Source organism: Macaca mulatta, chromosome 3, assembly GCF_049350105.2.
Source record: "Macaca mulatta isolate MMU2019108-1 chromosome 3, T2T-MMU8v2.0, whole genome shotgun sequence".
Classification (NCBI taxonomy): domain Eukaryota; kingdom Metazoa; phylum Chordata; class Mammalia; order Primates; family Cercopithecidae; genus Macaca; species Macaca mulatta.
In genome coordinates this window covers 83384783-83406670 of record NC_133408.1, presented here as the reverse complement: position 1 = coordinate 83406670, position 21888 = coordinate 83384783, and the positions used below count along the sequence as shown (strand labels likewise).

General features: G+C 44.2%; 1 protein-coding gene across 9 annotated transcripts in view; it reads left to right on the top strand.

Annotated features, from left to right (window-relative positions):
- The window catches only part of CCM2 (CCM2 scaffold protein), a 75263-nt gene that overhangs the window by 33289 nt on the left and 20086 nt on the right, over positions 1–21888 (top strand). For 6 of the 9 annotated variants that reach the window (XM_028844920.2, XM_015133541.3, XM_077994994.1 and 3 more), the window contains 1 exon segment: positions 6220–6393. The exons of the other annotated variants lie outside the window; for them this stretch is intronic. In XM_028844920.2, coding sequence (XP_028700753.1) covers positions 6220–6393 — 174 coding nt within the window. 9 annotated transcript variants of the gene reach the window in all.

The following is a 21888-nucleotide window of genomic DNA, read 5'->3' as shown; positions in this document are numbered from 1 at the left end:
GGTAGGAGTGGCAGAGGGAGGCTGCAGCAGATGTGCAAGGATGCATTTCTTTACTTAATAGTGTTAATATCCCGCTTTCTAGGAAGGCTTACCCATCAATTAAAATTATTTGAGACATTAAAAAAAGAAACTTGTGGTAGCTGCTGTTGAAGACTAAGGACTAGGGCCAGAGAGATGCCTGCCTCCAAGTAGTCCTCAGAATCTGCTTGTTAAACTGTTCGTGATTTGGAGGCCCAGGTAGAAGGGCCAGGTTCCTCTGAAGCACCTTGGCCTGCCCTGTCTTTGGTGTTCCGGGGTCACCCTCCTCTGCTAGCCTGTGAGCAGTCAGATGGCTGTATCTCCTGCTCATTACCTCTCCTTGTCTCTGCTGCTCAGAACAGCAGCTTTAAGAACAGAGTGGCTGAGCCCTAAGTGTACCTTTGGAGCATCCTATGTGTCTTCAGCATTGATTGGCTGTTTTTACTGTGGATTTAATTTCAGTTACTTTACTCTGGTCTTACTACTTCTGCTTGACTGTGACATCGTTGAGGGCAGGGGCTGTGTCACCTCTAACCAAAGGGCCTCCCTGGATGCCTAGCCTGGTCCAAGTGTTCCATCAAGAGTCATTACCAGCATTTATTGCTGTCCAGTCTGTGCAAGCTCCATGCTGGCTGCTGGGTAAGAGCCAAGGGCAGCCAGGCACAATGGCTCATGCCTGTAATCCCAGCACTTTGGGAGGCTGAGGCGGGTGGATCACCTGAGGTCGGGAGTTTGAGACCGGCCTGGCCAACATGGTGAAACCCCGTCTCTACTAAAAATACAAAAATTAGCCAGACATGAAAATTAGCCAGGCATGGTGGCAGGTGCCTGTAATCCCAGCTACTCCGGAGGCTGAGGCAGGAGAATTGCTTGAACCAGGGAGGCGGAAGTTGCAGTGAGCCAAGATCATGCCACTGCACTCCATCCAGCCTGGGTGACAAGAGCAAAACTCTGTCTCAAAAAAAAAAAAAAAAAGAGCAAATGCCAGAGGAGGACAGAGCTGGGCTCAATCTAGGGAAGAACTGATGCTTGGGCAATAAGAGGCATCTACAGAGGGCCGTCCTGGTTTCTTGCCCTGCAAGAGTTCCTACTGTTTCTCACTGCCTAACTGCAGAGGATCTCTTTTTAGGGGTGGGATTGTGGGACGGGGGGGCCCCAGGGTCCTTCCCAGTGCAGACTATAATTCTGTGTGGAGACTATAATTTTATGACCTGTACATCAACATTAAAATAACAGTGTAGGTTGCATGAGGTTTGTGGGACCTGTTGATTTGGTGTGGGCTTCTTGGTTAGAGGTTGATCTTGGCAAATCTCCTGTCTCAGAGTTGGTTTCCTGTTGCTCCCGTAGGTAGGTTAGTAACTAGTTTGGCTAACAGACAGCTTTGAGAAGAGCCAACAAATGGAGCCAGACTGCTTGCCCGCACTGTCAGATTCAGAGCTCAGTCACTGTCCATGACACAGCTAGTTATCATTTAGGAATGAGCTTTGGGGGCTAGCAGGCAGAAATGGTTTAGGGACAGCCATTTTCCTGTGGCTGATGTGAGATTATCCATGTCTGTGGAGATGCAAGCTTCTGAAAAGCTGGGCTCATGGGCCACATGCCTCTGTATTTCCATAACCTCCAGGCCAGGGTCTTGCACATCATAGGGCCTGGGAGAATAAGTGAGTGGTCAAGCATACACATTTGAAAAATAATTCATGTGCCATCTGGTCACCTGGGGATGCCAGCAGAGAGGAAATCACAGGCAAGCAAAGCCTGGTGTGCTTTTAGTGAGGCTAGAGAAACATGATTTTTTGCATGGCTAAAATTGCACCACTAAATTTTAAGGGCCATTTTTAACTTACAGTTTACCATGATTTCTTGGCTGACAAATCATAGGTGACCATTTCCCACCATTCTCCCATGAGAACCCCACACTGCAAACTACCTGTCATACCCAAACTTGTCCTGGGGCTCAAAGCTTGTCAGGGATTAAGGAGAATGAAGCCTGAAAGTGCCTCAGGGACATCCTGTCTTCACTGCTGTCATAGAGCCAGGGCCTGGGCAGCACAAGGCCATATGCTTTCTGAGCCCAGGCCAGTCCCAGCAAGCTCTCCTGGAAACACTTTTTCTTTTTTCTTTTCTTTTCTTTTTTTTTTTTTTGAAACGGAGTTTGGCTCTTGTTGCCCAGGCTGGAGTACAATGGTGCAATCTCAGCTCACTGCAACCTCTGCCTCCCGGATTCAAGGGATTCTTCTGTCTTAGCCTCTTGAGTAGCTGGGATTACAGTTACCTGCCACTACGCCCAGCTAATTTTTGGTATTTTAAGTAGAGATGGCGTTTCACCATCTTGGCCAGGCTGGTCTCAAACTCCTGACCTCAAGTGATCTGCCAGCCTTGGCCTCCCAAAGTGCTGGGATTGTAGGCCTGAGCCACCATGCTTGGCCTTTTTTTTTTTATTTTTGAGATGGAGTTTCACTCTCATTGCCCAGGCTGGAGTGCAGTGGCACAGTCTCAGCTCACTGCAACCTCCGCTTCTCTGGTTCAAATGATTCTCCTGTCTCAGCCTCCGGAGTAGCTGGGATTACAGGCGCCTGCCACCACAACTAATTTTTGGTATTTTTAGTAGAAATGGAGTTTCACCATCTTGGCCAGGCTGGTCTCGAACTCCTGACCTCAAGTGATCTGCCTCCTCACCCTCCCAAAGTCCTGGGATTACAGGTGTGAGCCACAGCACCCAGCTTCTGGAAGCACTTTTTAAAAAGTTTTTATTTTTCTTGAGACAAGGTCTCACTCTGTCGCCCAGGCTGGAGTGCAGTGGCATGATCACAACTCACTGCAGCCTTGACCTACTGGGCTCAAGCAACCTCCTGCCTCAGCCTCCCAAGTAGCTGGTACTACATGCATGAACCACCATAGCTGGCTAATTTTTGTAGTTTTTATAGAGATGGGGTCCCACCAGGTTGCCCGGGCTGGTCTCGAACCCCTAAGCTCAGCAGTCCACCCACCTTGGCCTCCCAAAAGTGCTGGGATTATAGGCGTGAGCCACTGCACCCAGCCTGGGAGCACTTTCTGTCGCCTCTGTGGTTCATCTTAGAGAGGATCATCTTGTAAGGATATTGGCGATCTTAATTTTTTATGCTTTTGTATTTTGCCTCAGTTTAAGTGTAATCAGCAGGAAGCAGAAAATATTCATCCTTTTCAAAAAATATTTTAAAATTCAAATATTAAAAATATATACAAAGAAAAGTAAACAAAGCTACTGTATATATCATCTGGCTCCAACTGTTACCAACTCTGAGGACCTTTAGTCATCCTTACTCCATACTCTTCCCCCACCACAGGTTGTGCTGAACAGCAGAGAATGGGACCTGGGAGGGGGCCTATTCCAGGTCAAAGGGGAGACTTCTCCTGATCAACGGGGGACTACTCTGGGTCTATGAGAGGACTAGTTCAGGTAGATGGGGGACTATTCCGGGTCAATGGGGAACCACTCTGGGTCAAGGGAAGACTATTCCAGGTCAGGCGAGGGGAGCTATTCCAGGTGAAGAAGGCAGATGCAGGGCTGGGTCCAGTCAGCCCAAGTGAGGGAGGAAGCATTTTAGCAGATTATAGGGCTTTAAGCCTGGGTCACAGATGTGTCCCCTGGTGGGGGCATGAATATAGAGCTTAGGCTGGGATACTGCTCCAACTTTATTATCTAGTCTGTGGTCATGATGTGTAGGAGACAGTCTGATTTTATATATATATATATATATAGACAGCAATGGAAGAAGAGATGAATTTTAACTTATTGTCAAGGTAAATACAGTCATAAAATTAACTGCTGTATATTTTGTTTGTTCACAACATATCAGACATGTGCTCAGAGCTTTATGTAGATTACTGTATTGATTGCCTGTGGCACTTCTCTAAGGATTGTTAGCCTGTTGTGCAGATGGTGAGAGTTTGCTTAGTAAGTGGTGCAGCCCAACGCATGCCGGAGCAGAGGTCATGCCTAAGACCTGAAGAATATCTGTATTTACTAGTAGAAGAAAGAGAGCTGGCAAAGGGTACATGAGATGCAGGAAACACAGGGGACAGAGTGACAGAGGTGTGGTGGCAGCATTAGTGCACTTCTCTGGAAGCAAGACTTTGTTGTGTTTTTTGTTTTTGTTTTTGTTGAAAGAGCCTCCTGATTCCATATCTGTTTTAGTGGGTGAATGCAATAAAAACCTAGCTCTGAAAGGGTGAAATAAAGAAGGGTAAGGAGGAAGCTGAGGAACAGAAAGCTCGCCTTGGCTGTCAGGAGGCAGCAGGGTCAGGAAAAATGTTGGGTTTTGCTTTTTGAGGATTTGTTTTCTTTGGGGTGGCCTTTGCTTGTTTATTTTTTCCCCCTAATTCTGGAGAGCTGAGTGTGATGGTGGTGGGGAGGGGCTCATACAGGGCAGGGTCCAACCCCAACCTCGTTAGGGAAGCAGCTGCAGGGCCTGCTGGGAGCCACTGGTTGACTGATTTCTGCCTTTGTCAGGAGTGGTTACTGAACAGTGTAGTCCTTGGCTGTGATTGTCCATCTGTGAAACTGGTTTTGAGGAGGTGTCCTTATAGGACCACAGGTTCTGCTATACTATTTTATATTGGATTTGGTATATGGGTGAATTTCCCATATGCTGGAGAGAGACAGAAATGAGAACTTTTAATGAAAGGTTGGTGATTTATTGTATATATGTTTTGTTTGTTTCTGTGTTTGGTGATAAGGGGGGTCTGAGCTGGGACTACTGTGGGGGTTTTGGCTGCCATCTGTGCATTGGGTCACCACATCCTGGCAGGCACCTGCAGAAGGAGTGTTGTCATCTCTTCCTGCATTTCCTCTGTTGAGAGTTATGGAGAAGACAGTGGGGAATAAGTTCTCACTCTTAGTCACGGCTCTGGTTTTTGCAGGCCTGTGTGATGTTTCCTTGCTGCGGCTGCACATCAGTGTCTTGTTTTCTCAGGTTTATGTTCCTTTGGGTGACTGTAGATGGGGATTGTAGCATGATCTCTCAGCACGATTTGGGTTTGCTTCGCCCCCCAGCCCCCCAACCCGGCACCATTGTCAAAGGTGGTGATGAAAAGCTTTCTTATGGAGTTGCTGTGAAGGAAGTGTCAGGTCTTTTCCTGGGTTGTGCAGGTGAGGCTTGCTGTAATCCTCTCTTGCTCTCTCACTCATTCTCACGCTTTAAGGTGACTTTGATTGCAGGATTAGCCTTCAAAACCCTCATGAGATGCTGGATAGGGTGTGAGGTCATCAAAGTTAGGGGCTGGCCAGCTGCTGATCAGAGCTTCTCCCCCGCAACTTTTTTTTTTTTTTTTTTTTGAGACACTATCTTGCTCTGTTGCCCAGGCTGGAGTGCAGTGGCATCTCGGCTCACTGCAACCTTTGCCTCCCGGGTTCAAGCAATTCTTCTGTCTCAGCCACCCGAGAAGCTGGGATTACAGACATGTGCCACCACACCTGGCTAATTTTTGTATTTTTAGTAGAGACAGGGTTTCATCATGTTGGCCAGGCTGGTCTCGAACTCCTGACCTTAAGTGATGTGCCTCCCTCAGCCTCCCAAAGTGCTGGGATTACAGGCATGAGCCACCGTGCCCGGCCTGGTTTCTCCCTTGTTGATCTGCATTGGAGCTCATCATGCTCAGTGTCCCCACTTGGAGTCATGAGGTCCCCATTGGGGCAGGAATTGCATTAAAAACATGTGCCCCATTAAGCCATTAAGAAATGTGCTTCTGTAGAATGTGCTCAGCCTTGGCTGTTGAGATGCTTAACTTGTTGATGCCAGCACTGACCACACCTTCCACCTGCCTTCCCGGAGTTCTCAGAGATGAAGGGTCCAGCTGAACTGGAAAGAGTTGGAATGATGTTATGTTTTATCTTCTGTGGGGAATCTCCCCCTTCTGTCATTGTCTTGCCAGATAAGGTTACCTGCCTTCTATGTGTTGTACGAACAGGTGAAGAACAGGGCCCCTCCACGCCAGAGGCTGCATGGCAGCCCAGCCGCACCCTGCCGGCCTGCGTGTTGGCTGGGGTTCCTCAGGCTTGTGTGCTGTTGGTACCTTTCTCACCAGTCTGGCAGTCAGTGATCCCTGATCCCTGTTGCATGGGGACCATGGTAGTAGTTTTGGCTACTTCTGTTTGTTAACCATAGGTACAACACAAAGCATTTGTAAATAATGAACTCCAATCATTGCCATTTCTGCCTGCAGCCTGGAATTGTCTCGCCATTTAAACGAGTATTCCTAAAAGGTGAAAAGAGTAGAGATAAGAAAGCCCATGAGAAGGTGACAGAGAGGCGCCCTCTGCACACTGTGGTGTTGTCATTGCCTGAGCGCGTCGAGCCAGACAGACTGCTGAGCGACTATATTGAGAAGGAGGTAAAGGTAAGTCGTCATGGGCCACAGGATATGCCTGCCAAACGACAGTGACGGTCATGCTTGTATCCACCAGACACTCTTGAGTTTATAAGACACAGCCACACAAACACCTTAGTAGTTGATTATCCTACCCATTGTCTTGTCCTTGGTGATAAATTTAATAATTGGATAACTGAAAACCCAGATTCTATCTGCTGACCCCAGTTTGTTTTTTTCTGTAGTAGCAATGCCACCTTCTTTCTCTTGAAGGCTTGGCTGTGTGGGTAGTATGTGCTGCTCCACCATAAAGAGGGTTCAAGAGCTGGGAGAAAACTCACATCTCCTGTAGTTTGCAGTTGAAAAGAGTTACCTGGTCAAGGCCATGACCTTGCAGGTCTAACAGTCACTGCCTAGAATTCAGAGCATGTGTTTGAGACTCATCATTGGGTCTCATTTGGCCTGAGGCCAAAATACTGTGCATAAACCATGTGATGTGCATAAGTTGATTTTTAATCCCTCCCCTAAAATGAAAGTAAATGAATAAAAAGGTATAAAGCCATGAGGTCAGAGGGAATAGGAAAGGAGACAACAGTGGATGAGGTGGTCCATAAACATGGAAGAAGAAAACTGCTGAGGGTGAGATAACTGAGTTAGAGCTAACGCAGCCAGACCCGAGTTCCTGCAGAGGACACGGAGTCCAGGGGGCTCAGGAGGGGCTTGGGGCAGTGCAGACGTCCATGGGAGGGATTTCCACTCTCACCTGGCCCAGCCAGATGATTAACTCACCCCCACCCACTGGAAGATGGGGCTTTGGACATACAGAAACCTGATACAGGGGCAGGTGGGGAGAGACCAACACAGAAGATAAGGAGTCAAGTCAAAGCCTGTATGTGGAATGGAGAGAATTCCCAACTCCTTTTTCTTTCAAGCTTCTAGAATGCCTTCAACCCAGGCCTTTCCAACAAAGGAATTCTTGGAAGGGTGCTCACTGGAGAAGTTGAGCAGCCCATACTGGCCCTTGGGGTTACCCACCCAACCAGCCTGAATAAACTCCAACAGTCAGGACTCCCGCCAGGCATCCGGCGTCTGTCAGCTTTTTGGAGCCTCATTTCAAACATAGGCAGCTGAGTATAAGTACACATTTGAGGACAACTTTCAACCTCAAGGCAGAACTCAAGACAAATACACAAAATAAACATGAATAAACAGCAACAATGCAGAAAATAGGGGAAGAAATTTAAAAGTATATAATATTTTCAGAAAGATAAGAGGAAATATTGTTGACAGTGACAACAGGATTCTACTTTTAAATAAATAAAAGGTGAGAGGAAGAGCTTCTGGAATTAAAACTGTGTTAATTAGGTCGGGTGCGGTGGCTCACGCCTGTAATCCCAGCACTTTAGGAGGCCGAGGTGTGCGGATCACTTGAGGTCAGGAGTTCGAGACCAGTCTGGCCAACATGGAGAAATCCCATGTCTACTGAAAATACAAAAATTAGTTGGGTGTGGTGGCAGGCACCTGTAATACCAGGTACTTGGGAGGCTGAGGCAGGAGAATCACTTGCACCTGGGAGGCGGAGGTTGCAGTGAGCCAAGATCATACCACTGCATTCCAGCTTGGGTGAAAGAGTAAGACTCTGTGTCAAAAAAAAAAAAAAAAGCAAAACAACTATGTTATTTATGTATCTTTAAAAAATTCAGGTAGAGGTGTTGAAAGATAAAAGTAAAAAAAAGTCCCAGAAAGAATATTCAAAAGACAAAGAAGGTTAATAAACAAAAGATGAGACAGAGAAATGAAATTAGATGATCAATTCAGGAAGTCCAACATCTGACTCCCAGGAATAAAGAATGAAGGGAAGAGTGAAAAGAAGTTATTAAGACAGTAAAGGAAGAATATTTTGAAGAATTGACTGATGGACATGACTCCCCCCATTGAAAGGATCCTGTCATGATGACTAGACAGGTCTGTAAAACCTCAACTCACAGAAGCTGGTTCTTAGAAGTTACCAGAGGATGTGCTGCATCAAAATATAAGGGGAGGCTGGGTGAGGTGGCTCACGCTTGTAATCTCAGCACTTTGGGAGGCCAAGGGTGGGGCAGATCAGATGAGGCCAGGAGTTTGAGACCAGCCTGGCCAACATGGCGAAACCCTGTCTCTATTTAAAATGCCAGAAAAATTAGCCGGGTGTGGTGGCACATGCCTGTAATTCCAGCTACTTGGGAGGCTGAGGTACGAGAATCGCTTGAACCCGGGAGGCGGAGGTTGCAGTGAGCCAAGATGGCGCCACTGTACTCCAGCCTGGGCAACAGCATGAGACACAGTCTTCAGAAACAAAATCAAACAAAACACAAGGACAAACCAAGAAGAGGAAAACATGGATTCATAGCCCAAGGGGTCTGCCAGGGAAAGGAACAAAGATAATTCCCAGGATAACAGGAAAGCAAAGTCCTAGGAAAATAAGAAACAGGCCACAGAAGCTCTGGGATAAGTAAGTATAGACTATATGTTTGGGTAGAATAACGTATTGAGAAGTTGTTGAAGAAATAGAATAGTACATAGAAAACGAAGCAAATGGAGGTGTGGAGGAATTGATAATAAATCATTAAAAATGAAAACTTAAAGGTTGGAGACACCTGTTTCTGGGAAGATGAAGTAGACATTCTTTTCCCTATTCTTCTAGTTAAGTGCACCTAAAATCTAAAATTCTTGGACACTAGATGCAGTAACATAAGAACACTCTGAAAGGTAGAGAGAAGGCAGACCACCCAGGACCCAGAAAACGACCCAGTAGTGATTTCTTCAGGTTGTCTTTTTGCCTCATGTAGCCCAGACTATGAGCTGAAGAAGCTGGCAACCCGGAAACACCAACAGGTACAGACAGAACCCCCTGCAAAAGTCAGCTCCTTCTGACCAAAGGACCAGGAAAGGGGCAGCCTAGCACAAGACAGAAAATATTTAGACAACTGCTCAGTGCCAACCAAACATGACAGAAAGAACTGTGGTCCTACCTCTGTGCCTGCTAGCAAAGGCTAAGTGAGAGCCACTTATTCCTCCAGAGAAAGTTGAATAGGGAGGGACGATGGACTTTTATCCCTGTTGGGCAGTAACAAACCCCTAAGAAACCTTGTGTGGTTCTGGAGTGTTAGTGGAGACCACATTGGGTGGGGCAGTAATGAGGCCCTCCTTTTCCTCCCAACCAGTGGGAAGAATCAGTGGAAGCCACATGGGGAACCAGAACTCTTATCATACCCAGCAGTAACGAGGAAGGAGCCCTCCACGCAGGATGGCAAGTAGGGAATCCGACCTTTGACCCCTACTTGGTGGTAAAAAGGTGGTGTTGCCGAGAGCCGTGGCCCATGCCTGTAATCCCAGCACTTTGGGAGGCCGAAGCGGATGGATCACAAGGTCAGGAGTTCAAGACCAGCCTGACCAACGTGGTGAAACCCCATCTCTCCTAAAAATACAAAAATTAGCTGGTTGTGGTGGCACATGCCTATAATCTCAGGAGGCTGAGACAGGACTATTGCTTGACTCCGGAAGGTGGAGGTTGCAGTGAGCCGAGATCTCACCACTGCAGTCCAGCCTGGGTAACAGAACGAGACTCTATCTCAAAAAAAAAAAAAAAAAAAGGGTGCCATTCCCTTCCCTTCTGAGGGTCTAGGTTAAATTTTCTAACATTTGTATTGTTGAAGTCCTGAAAAGAGAGGAGAAAGAGGGAAGGGCTGAAAAGCTTTTCAAAGATCTTACAGGTTGAAACGTTTGGCAAAGAACAAACTTAAAAGATTCAGAAAGCTGAGCAAATGCCAAACAAGATGAAGAAATCCACTACTGAAGTCCATCATAGTAGAATTTCTGAAAAGTAAAGACAACAACAAAAAATCTTGAAAGTGGCAAGAAAGAAACACTTTACTCATAGGGGAAAATGGAAAGACAGCAGATTTCTTGTTACGCATAGTGAGGACCAGTGGCACAATATTCTTCAAGTTCTGAGAGACCCTGAGAATCAAAAGGATAACGAGAGAACACAAGCAACTCCACACACAAACAGTGGGCCAAAAAATAGACCAATTCCTTGAAAAGCACAAACTCCTCCCACAGGCATCCAATATGAAATAGATCATTTGAATACCCCTATAATTATTAAAGAAATTCAGTATCTGATTTGAAAACTCCCATTTAAAAAAATCTTCAGACCCAAATGGTTTCACTGGAGAATTCTATCAAACATTTTAAAGAATTAACGTCAATTCTACATACTCTTCCAGAAAAACAGAAAGGGAGGGAACTCTTCTCTTCTCCCCTCTCCCCGTCCCCTCTTCTCTTTTCTCTTCTTCTTCTTCTTTTTTTTTTTCTTGGGATAGGGTCTCTCTCTGTTGCCCAGGTTAGAGTGCAGTGGCATCGTCTTGGCTCACTGCAGCCTCGACCTTCCAAGCTCAAGCAGCCCTTCCAATTTGTAGAGATGAAGTCTCACTGTGTTGACCAGGCTGTCTTGAACTCCTAGACTCAAGCAGTCCTCCCACCTCAGCCTCCCAAAGTCCTGGGAATATAGGCCTGAAGCACTGCACTTGGCTGGGAATATTTTCTGATTCGTTTTGTAAGGGCAGTATTGCCCTGGTATCAAAACCAAACAAAAAACAGTGCAAAATTAAAAGAAATAACAGACACCAATACAAACATAAAATTCCTTAGGAGAATATTAGGTAACATATTCAGCAATATAGAAAAAGAATTATACCTACTGTGGCTGTGAGAGTAAACAACAAAAAAGAATTATACACCATGAACAAGTGGAGTTTATTCTAAGGATGCAAGGCTGGTTTGATACTTGAAAATGTAATCCATCGGCAGGAGAATCACTTGAACCCAAGGAGGCAGAGGTTGCAGTGAGCTGGGATTGCACCAGTGCACTCTAGCCTGGGTGATGGGGCAAGACTCCATCCCCCCAAAAAAAAAATTGTGGAGAAATTTTAATTAACAGTTCTTCAAATATTTAACTTTATTTTTTTCTTTCCTTCTAGGGCTCCCATTAATCACATGTTGATATTTTATTTATTTTATTTTTCATGCCCTTCTCTCATTTTTACTGTTCTTTACTCTTCCTGATGCCTTCTGGGAATGTTTCAAACCACTCTCCATCTTATGAATTCATTCATCAACTGTATTCATTCAACCCTGAATTAAATTGTTTGTTTCTACTATATCTGATTCGTCCTTTTTATAACTCCTGGTCCCTATTTGTTTCCAGTGCCCTCCTACATGCCCTTGAGAATATTTATTAGGATTATTGTAAATTCTTGTTTAATTAGTTGTTTAGTTTGTGATATGCGTTTCCAGTGCTTAGGTCTGTATTCCACAGATCTCTCTTTATTTTTTCCATTCCCTCCAGAGTATCAGCTATAGTTTTTTGTTTTGTTTTGTTTTGTTTTGGGACGGAGTCTCGCTCTGTCGCCCAGGCTGGAGTGCAGTGGCGCAGGCCCCACTGACTGCAAGCTCCACCTCCCGTGTTCATGCCATTCTCCTGCTTCAGCCTCCTGACTGGCTAGGACTGCGGAGGCCCACCACACCCAGCTAATTTTTTTATATTTTTAGTAGAGATGGGGTTTCACCATGTTGGTCAGGGTGGTCTTAATCTCTTGACCTTGTGATCCTCCCGCCTCGGCTTCCCAAGGTGCTGGGATTACAGGCGTAAGCTACCATGCCCGGCCCAGCTATAGTTTTTATATTACATTCTGAGTTCCATCGATAGCCCGCTTGCTTTTGAGGCATCTCCAGGATGAGATTCAAAGGAGGGAAAACCCAATTGTGTAAGTTCCCCATCTTGACTTTTGACTTCCCTACAGCATAAACTATACTTACGGTCCTCAAGATTTAGCCCAATTTGACTGGGCTGTCTTTTTATGTTCAGTAGAATTAGACTACATCACAGAACCTCCAAACATTTTCTACTAGTTTATGGAGAGAATTATCATTTTCTAGAGGGTAGGGAAGAGACATTAGTGGCCTCATATGGCAAATTACTATGGAAAATGTAATTATTTCCAAATTTTCTTAGAACCATAATACTTTGTGATTGTTATAGTGATTCTTATTTTCCTTCCTTCCTTCCTTCCTTCCTTCCTTAGATCTCTTAAGTATACCCTATATAATTTGATTTTTAATTCAAAAGTTATTAAAATTTTGTTTTGAAGATTTCATAACTAAACTCTGACAGATCCCTAAGATAACTAGAAAAACCTCTTGGTTTTACAAAACTAGTTTGGATAGTGCTGTTCTGAAAGCATAATTTGAAATTGGTGAAATTATCTGTGGCCTGTCTTTATGTTCTTGCTGTATCAATATTTGTATCTTATCAGATACCTTTACATATGTCTAGTCTTTTCTTTCTATCTGACATTAACTTATTCAACAAATGTTTGTTGAACACTTGCTGTACTATTGTTCTAGCTGCTAGGTGCAACTAGAAGTGATAGCTGATAGAGCAATTTCTTTAGAGTAGTTTGTGCAGGTTCAGTTGAAAAATCAGTACCTGGTTTCCGTTCAGGCCCTCCTAATGTGCATGGGAACTTGAATCACCTTGAAACTTTTGTATTGATTTCCATAAATGAGAAGTTAGATGAATTGCTTAATAATACCATATATTTGCAGAAACAAAAGAAAAATCACAGCTTAAAAAAAAAAAGAAAATGTAATCCATCATATTAACAAGCTAAAGAAGAAAAATCACGTGATTATATCAATCAATGGCAGAAAGTTTATTTGACAAAATTCAGCACCCATTCTTGATTAAAAACTCAGACAAACGGGGCCGGGCACAGTGGCTCATGCCTGTAATCCCAGCACTTTGGCAGGCTGAGGCGGGTGGATCACAAGGTCAGGAGGTCGAGACCATCCTGGCTAACACAGTGAAACCTCGTCTCTACTAAAAATGCAAAAAATTAGCCAGGCTTGGTGGTGGGCGCCTATAGTCCCAGCTACTTGGGAAGCTGAGGCAGGAGAATGGTGTGAACCCAGGAGGCGGAGCTTGCAGTGAGCCGAGATCGTGCCACTGCACTCCAGCCTGGGCGACAGAGTGAGACTCCACTCAAAAAAACAAAAAAAAAAACAAAAAAAACTCAGACAAACAAGATACGTGTACGAACAATAAATATGTGGATATCAAAATTAAATCAATACCATTTACAATCACTTAAAAAATGAAACGGATATAAATCTTACAAAACATGAATAAGATTTGTATGCTGAAAACTATACAACACTGATTAAAGAAATCAAAGGTCTGAATAAATGGAGAGACATACTGTATTCATGGATTGAAGTTTCAACCTAGTTAGTATGTTAGTTATCACTAAGTTGATATAAATGGATCAACTCCTTGAAAAGCACAAACTACTACTACAAGCCATCCAATGTGAAATAATTTGAATAGCTTGTAACTATTAAAAGTGAATTTTACAGTTCCTACCAAAATTTCAGCAAGAACTTTTTGTAGATATAAACAAGACTATTCTTAAAGTGCAGTGGCACGATCTTAAATTTCAAGCTATTCTTTAAATGGAGAGGCAAAATCAGTAGAATAGCTAAAAGTAATTTTGAAAAAGAAGAAAATGAGAGGAGTCAGCCTGCCTGATTTCAAGGTAGATCATACTGCTATCACAATCAAGACAGTGTGGTACCTGCAGAGGGACTGACACAGAGATCAGGAGAGCAAAGTCATGAAAAACAGATCCACACATATATGCCCAGCTGATTCTTGACAGAGGTTCACAAGCAATTCAGTGGAGAAAGGATAGGATAGCCTTTTAACAAATGGTGCTGGAGCAGTTGGACATTTGTAGGCAAAAACTGAATCTTGCCCTAAATTTCACAACTTAAACACAAAAATTAACTCAAAATGGATCATAGGCTTAAATATAAAATACAACTTCTAGTAAAAAGCATAGAAAATCTTCAGGATGCAGGGCTACACAAAGAGTTCTGAGACTTGATACCTAAAGCATAATTCATAAAAGAAAAAACATAAACTGGACTTCATCAAAATTTAAAACTTTTGCTCTATAAAAGACAAAAGATACGCTACAGACTGATGTGCTGAGAGGACATATTTTTAAACCATATATCTGACAAAGGGTTGGTATCTACAGTATATAAAGAACTCTCAAAACTTCAACATTAAAACAAAGAATCCAATTAAGACATAAGCAAAAGACAGGAGGAGATACTTCACTGAAGAGGATATACAGATGGCAGTAAGCATATGAAAATATGCTGAAATCATTAGCCATCAGGAAAATGCACATTAAAACCATAATGAGCAGCCAATACACACCTAACAGAATGTCTTAAATTTAAAGTAGAAAACAAGATGCTGGAGAAGATGTGGAGGAACTGGACCCCTCATTGATTGCTGGTAGGGATGTAAAATGGTACCCCCACTCTAGAAAGCAGTCTGGCAGTTTCTTTAAATCTCCACATGCAACTACCAATAACTTGACAATTACACTCCTAGGCATTTATCCCAGGGAAATGAAAATTTATGTTCACATGAAAACCTGCATATTAATATTCAAAACAGTTGTATTCATAGTAGCCCAAAACTAGAAACAACTCTATGTCCTTTGGGGGATAAATGGTTAAACAAAATGAGGTCCATCCATGCCCTGAAAGACTATTCAGTAATACGAAGGGCTGGGCATGGTGGCATCTGCCTGTAGTCCCACCTACTGGGGAGACTGAGGCTGGAGGATTGCTTGAGCCCAGGAAGTGGAGGCTGCAGTGAGCCGTGATCACGCCACTGTGCTCCAGTCTGGATGACAGTGAGACCCTGTCTTCAAGCAACCACAAAGGAACAAACTACACAGCAACCTGGATGGGCCTCCAGAGAATTATGCTAAGTGAAAAAAGCCATTCTGAAAGGTTTCACACCGTATGTTCCTTTCTGTAACATCCTTGAAATGACACAGTTGCTGAGGTGGAGAACAGATTGGGGTTTGCTAGGGTTGGAGAGAAGTAGGTGAGCCTATAAAGGGCAACAGGAGGGGTCCTCACAGTGATGGGTGCTCTGGCTGTGTTTACGTCAGTGTCCTGGTGTGATGTGCTATATAGTTCTGCAAGATGTCACTGCTGGGGGCAGTAGGGTAAAGGGAGCGATGGATCTCCCTGTATCATTTCTTGTAATAAGAGGTGAATTTACAGTTACCTTAAAATAAAAGTTTAATTATAAAGAAATTGTAATTTGACTACTACTTGGCATGTCAGTGAGAGAATGTGGATAATAAAATGATGTAAGAACTAAGTATTGATTAAGAAAAATTATCTAAGTTGTAAGAAAAGAGAGGGAAAGTGGGAATGGTGATATAATTGGAAGTCAATAAATAATGTCTTAAATTGATAAGCAATCGCAACATAAGCCCATTATTTAGAAAAATGGCTCTAGATGCTAGAAGAATCAGAAGACTCCTGTGTGGCCGCCTCTTGGAAGTGGTTTGTGGATGGGGTTGTCCCTGTTAGTAAAGGAGATTGTTGTTTTTTTGTTTTACAATTTTTTTGAACTTTATTTGCCTTTTTATACTGTATACATTTCATAAAATAAAAACAATGACAACAATAAAATCCACCAGTGATAGGAGACATTTAATCCCACATACTCCAGTGTAGTGTTTATGGGAAGTATTTTGTATTTAGAATGAACATTAATGAACAAGTTGAAAGGAATTTAATAGTAGCTTCTGTTTTGGAATGCTTACTGTGTGCAGCAGTACTGTTTAACATTTTAAATACATTTTTCTCATTTAATCTTCACAAAACCTTCATAAAGTAGGAACATTACTTTGGGAGGCCGAGGCGGGCAGATCACCAGGTCAAGAGATCAAGACCATCCTGGCCAACATGGTGAAACCCCGTCTCTACTAAAAATACAAAGATTAGCTGGATGTGGTGGTGTGCACCTGTAGTCCCAGGTACTCAGGAGGCTGAGGCAGGAGAATCGCTTGAACCCAGGAGGCGAAGGTTGCAGTGAGCTGAGATTGTGCCACTGTACTCTAGCCTGGTGACAGAGCAAGACTCTGTCTTAAAAAAAAAAAAAAAGGCCGGGCGCGGTGGCTCACGCCTGTAATCCCAGCACTTTGGGAGGCCGAGAGGGGTGGATCACGAGGTCAGGAGATCGAGACCATCCTGGCTAACACTGCGAAAACCCGTCTCTACTAAAAAAAATGCAAAAAATTAGCCGGGCGTGGTGGTGGGCACCTGTAGTCCCAGCTACTCGGGAGGCTGAGGCAGGAGAATGGCATGAACCCGGGAGGCAGAGCTTGCAGTGAGCCGAGATCGTGTCACCGCACTCCAGCCTGGGCAACTGAGCAAGACTCTGTCTCAAAAAAAAAAAAAAAAAAAGCATTCTTTCTGTAGTTTCTATCACAAGCTGACATTTGCCCCAGTAAGGTTTCGTGCAGTGCAAGGCTCATGTGGGTTCACCTAGTGACTATGAATGGACTCATAGCAGGCTTGCTGTATGGTTTTAATAATGGGACAGGGTAATTAATCACATTTGTGATACCAAACCCAAGAAGCTCTTATCAGATTTGTTGTTGTTATTATTTTTTGAGACAGGGTCTCACTCTGTCACCCAGGCTGGAATGCAGTGGCACAGTCATGACTCACTGCAGCCTCAACTTCTCTAGGCTCAGGTGATCCTCTCACCTCAGCTTCCTGAGTAGCTGGGACCACATGTTGTTCCATCACAGCTGGCTAATTTTTGTATTTTTTTTTGTAGTGATAGGGTCTTGCCATGTTGCCCAGGCTGGTCTTGAACTCCTGTGCTCAAGCGATCCTCCTGCCTTGGTTTCTCAAAGTAATAGATTACAAGTGTGAGCCACCATGCCCAGTGTATTATTTATTTTTATCTAATTGAATATGTAATTTATGTACATGGTTCAAAATTCAAATGATAACAAAGAGATTCTTGGTGCAAAGAAATCCTGTGCGTCCTCCATGGGAGGAACTGCTGAACCAGATTCTCGTGTCTTTACAGTCTCTCCATATATGAGCATACACATGCATTTGTTTCCCAAATGATTACATGGTGTACACTGTTTGCACCTTGCTTTTTACACTGAACAGTATATCTTGATTTATCACAGAGTGTTCACATTAGCACACATAAAACTGCCTTGTCCATTTTAATAGTTGCATGATATTCCCTTAGATAGCTGTGTCATATTCTATTTAACCAGTGATTTATTAATACATATTTATTTTCAACTGTTATACATGTTTTACTCTACCTTTAGGATAAATTACAAAAGTAGAGTTTCTAGATCTAAGGCTAGGTTACTTTTTAATTTGACAGACATTTCCAAATTGTTCTTCATAAAGGATTGAAGTCAGTGCATACGTGAGGACTCTGTGAGTGTGCAGGCGGCCCCCTACCTCTGCAGGTTCTTCACCCGAAGAGTCAAGCAACTGTGGGTTGAAAATATTCAAAAAAAAATTAAAAAAACCACTACAACAATTAAAAAAATACAAATTTTAAAAATACAGTGTAGCAACTATTTACATAACATTTACATTGTATTAGGTGTAAGTAATCTAGAGATAATTTGAAGTACAGTCTTGGCCGTATAACAACATATTGGTTAACGACAGACCACATGTATGGCAATGGTCCCATGAGATTATAAGGGAGCTAAAAAAATTTCCGTTGCCTAGTGACATAGCTGTCTTAACATTGTAGCACAACGCATTACCTTTTCTGTGTTTGAATGTATTTAGAGTCACAAATACTCACCATTGTGTTACAGTTACCTGCAGTATTCATACAGTAACATGCTGTAGAGGTTGTAGCCTGGGAACAATAGGAGCAATACCTTATAGCCTAGGTGTGTAGGAGGCTATATGTACCATCTGGGTTTGTGTAATTACACTCTGTGATGTTCACTCAATGATGAAATTGCCGAATGACGGATTTCTCGGAATGTATCCCTGTTGTCGAGTGATGCATGACTGTTATACAGGAGGAGTGTAGGTTATGTGCGAATAATACTGCCATATTGCTTGAGGAACTTGAACATCTGCAGATTTTGGTATCCCAAGAGGCTCCTGGAACCAATCCCCAGCAGATACTGAGGAACAACTGTACCTGTTTCTCCACCCTCTGAGGAACACAGTGTTTATTCAAACTTTTTGATCTTTGCCAGTCTGATATTCTTAAAATGTTTTCTTATTATAGTTTGTACTTACAAGTGAGGTTGAGTGTCTTTCAAATGGTCAAAAGTCAGGTCTCTTTCAGACTACATTTCTAGATCCATTGCCCATTTTTTCTAGTGGGTTGTTGCTTCTTTTCTTATATCTTTGCAGTAGCTCTCAGTATGTCAGGTAAGTTAGTCCTCTGCTGTAAAGTTAGTTTTAAATGTTTTCCCCTAGTTTGTCATTTGTCTTTGTTCATCATTATCTTCAATTGCTTCTCGTGCAGCAGAGCCTGAAACTGGGGATCATGTTCCACTGATCTGTTAAGGGCATGCTCAAGAGAAAGAGTGAAGGGGATAGGGTAGGGCAGAGGGGAAAGATGCCTGAAAATCATAGACTCGGGTTAATTTCAACCTGATTCATGCTCTAAAGCCTAGAATGCCACAGCTTGGTGAAGACAGAAGTAGCTCAGGGTGTTACCCATCCACACTCAGAGCAGTGGGGGGTCCTGGGTGGGACACCACTGCCTGTACTACACTCCACCCCGCACTCCCTCATCCATGTATTTCTCAAGTTAAGTTCACTCCATCCAGACTCAGCTTCTCCAGAGGCATTTGGTCATAATTTCTGGAAACTTCTCCAGATGAACTACTTCAGTGGGACCCAAGGCCTCATTCAACCCACCGGGGACATGACACCGTGTAGCAACTATTGGTTTAGATGTAACTGCATCCTAAAGGAGAGGGGGCATCCTTTCAGGGTGTCATCTCCCAGTCTCCCAGCTGGCCACAGCTTTATCAGGATGACAGCTCCAGGTGCTTACGGTTTTTTTTTTTTTTTTTTTTTTTTTGAGATGGAGTCTTGCTCTGTCACCCAGGGCACGATCTCAACTCACTGCAAGCTCCGCCTCTCGGGTTCACACCATTCTCCTGCCTCAGCCTCCCGAGTAGCTGGGACCACAGGCGTATGCCACCATGCCTGGCAAATTTTTTGTATTTTAAGTAGAGATGGGGTTTCACTGTGTTAGCCAGGATGGTCTTGTCTCCTGACCTCGTGATCCGCCCATCTCGGCCCCCCAAAGTGCTGGGATTACAGGCGTGAGCCACTGCGCCCAGCCACGCCTGGCTAATTTTTTGTATTTTTAGTAGAGACAGGGTTTCACTGTGTTAGCCAGGATGGTCTCGATCTCCTGACCTCATGATCCACCCGCCTTGGCCTCCGAAAGTGCTGGGATTACAGGTGTGAGCCACTGTGCCCGGCCACGCCTGGCTAATTTTTTGTATTTTTAGTAGAGACGGGGTTTCACTGTGTTAGCCAGGATGGTCTCGATCTCCTGACCTCATGATCCACCCGCCTTGGCCTCCGAAAGTGCTGGGATTACAGGCGTGAGCCACCACGTCTGGCCACACACGGCTAATTTTTTGTATTTTTAGTAGAGACAGGGTTTCACCTTGTTAGCCAGGATGGTCTCGATCTCCTGACCTCATGATCCACACGCCTTGGCCTCCCACAGTGCTGGGATTACATGTGTGAGGGTGTTTTATGGGACATTGAATTCCACGGTCATGTGCCTGCTGCTGTACCTCCTTTAGCACTAAGTGAGTCCCTTGATCCAAGGTGATGGTACATGCTGTCCCACATCGGCAACCACACGCCCCACAAGCCCTTGGAGAGTAGTTTGGCAGCTGCTGCAGGCAGGAGAGGCAAACCCTTATGTGGAGCATGTGCTAATTTTTGCCAGAACAATTGTTTCTTATTGCAGGGTCAAAGGAGTTCTGAAGTATTCAGCTGGCCGGCAGACAGGACAACTGGTTGGTCTCTTTGAGGGGATGATGCCTTATCAGGGCTGCAGAATTGGTATCCTGCCGGCAGGTCTGCCACGGTGAAGGGTTGTAGTGTATTTGCTTGTACCTAAGTATGTGAACCATGCTTGGGATTTTCTTTCTGTCAGCTGTGTATTGGGAACCCTTTCTGAGGCTGTGGGTGCAATTTACGGGAGAGGCTTCAGAACAGCTCCGCTAGGCAGTGTTTGGGTTTGGGCCACCTGTTCCTGCAGCTGGCACTCTTAGCACAGTCTTGTAGTAAGAACGCGAATGTGTACTGTTGTCCATCCTACATGAACATCAGCAGTTCCTGATAGTTTTGAGGAGGAAGTGTTTACCGCATCAATAGCTACAAACCATGTACCCAAGATTATTTATTCACTTGAGTAAAGATTCCATTTAGCTCAGTTTGTGGCAGTCTACAGTCATCTACCACAGTTTACCCACCATAATTTCTATAGGAGCCAGACTGGGCATGAGATGGGGACCCCTACCCTGCATCATTTACGTTTTCAAGAGCAGCATTAATTTGCTTTTCCCACTGGGAAATGATACTGTTTTTGATTTACTATGGCCAGGGGTCAGGGGTCAGGACAAATTTCAGGGGCTTCCAAATGGCCTTTTCTACTTCAATAGCGCTTATTCTTTAGATCAGAGGACCAATAGGAGGATTCTACAAAGTGCTAAGTATGTCCGTTTCTCTTGTATTACGTCTCTTATATTCAGGGAAGTGGGCAGATGGCCACCAGTTGAGTCTTTATCCAGTGGATGCACTTTGAGGTGTACCTGGCTGGGCTTCATGTATTATCTGACTCCCATGTGTTCCTACTCTGTGGAGGACCTTGTTGACAGTTTGGGTCCCTAAGTATCAGCATCGTCTCAGACCCTCTATTTCAAAAACCTCTGAAGACTTTCAGTTCCCATGGTACTTTTACGCAGGTGAATGAAGTCCCTTTGGGGAGAGCTGGGGAAATCACTGGGGCATGTACTTGCCTTGGTGTTGCAGATTGACTCCCACGCAGGCTTGGTCTTTCCTTCAGTCAGTGTGTCTGAGTTTGAGAGCTGCTCCAGATCTAGAAACGGAGTCAGGGATTGATACTTTGCATTGCAGAAGCTCACCTTAGCCTTCTGCTTATTCCGTTTTGATTTTTCTTGTGTATATATATTAAGCAGCACCCTTGTTGGCTTCGTATCTGTCCTGCCCGTGGAAACTCCAGCATTCTGTGAGCTGTCTCCATAGATCCCTGCATGGAGCCCAGGCTCCCCTGGCTGCTATTTTGACCTTGCTGCCTGTTACTGGCTGACACCTACACCTGCTCTATGCGAGTCAGTGCTGTTCCGTGGCTTCTGCTAGGGGGGGTCTTGTTATCCCCTTGCTCCTGGGGAGCCCAGTTCTGTACAAGCACACCTGATGGTTAGCTTCCCCTTCAGAGGCTGGCCAGCACAGAGCTTCTCAGTGATGCCCGTGGTCCTTCTGCACACTCATTAGTGCCATGGTTGATGGAATGCCATCATGTTCTCC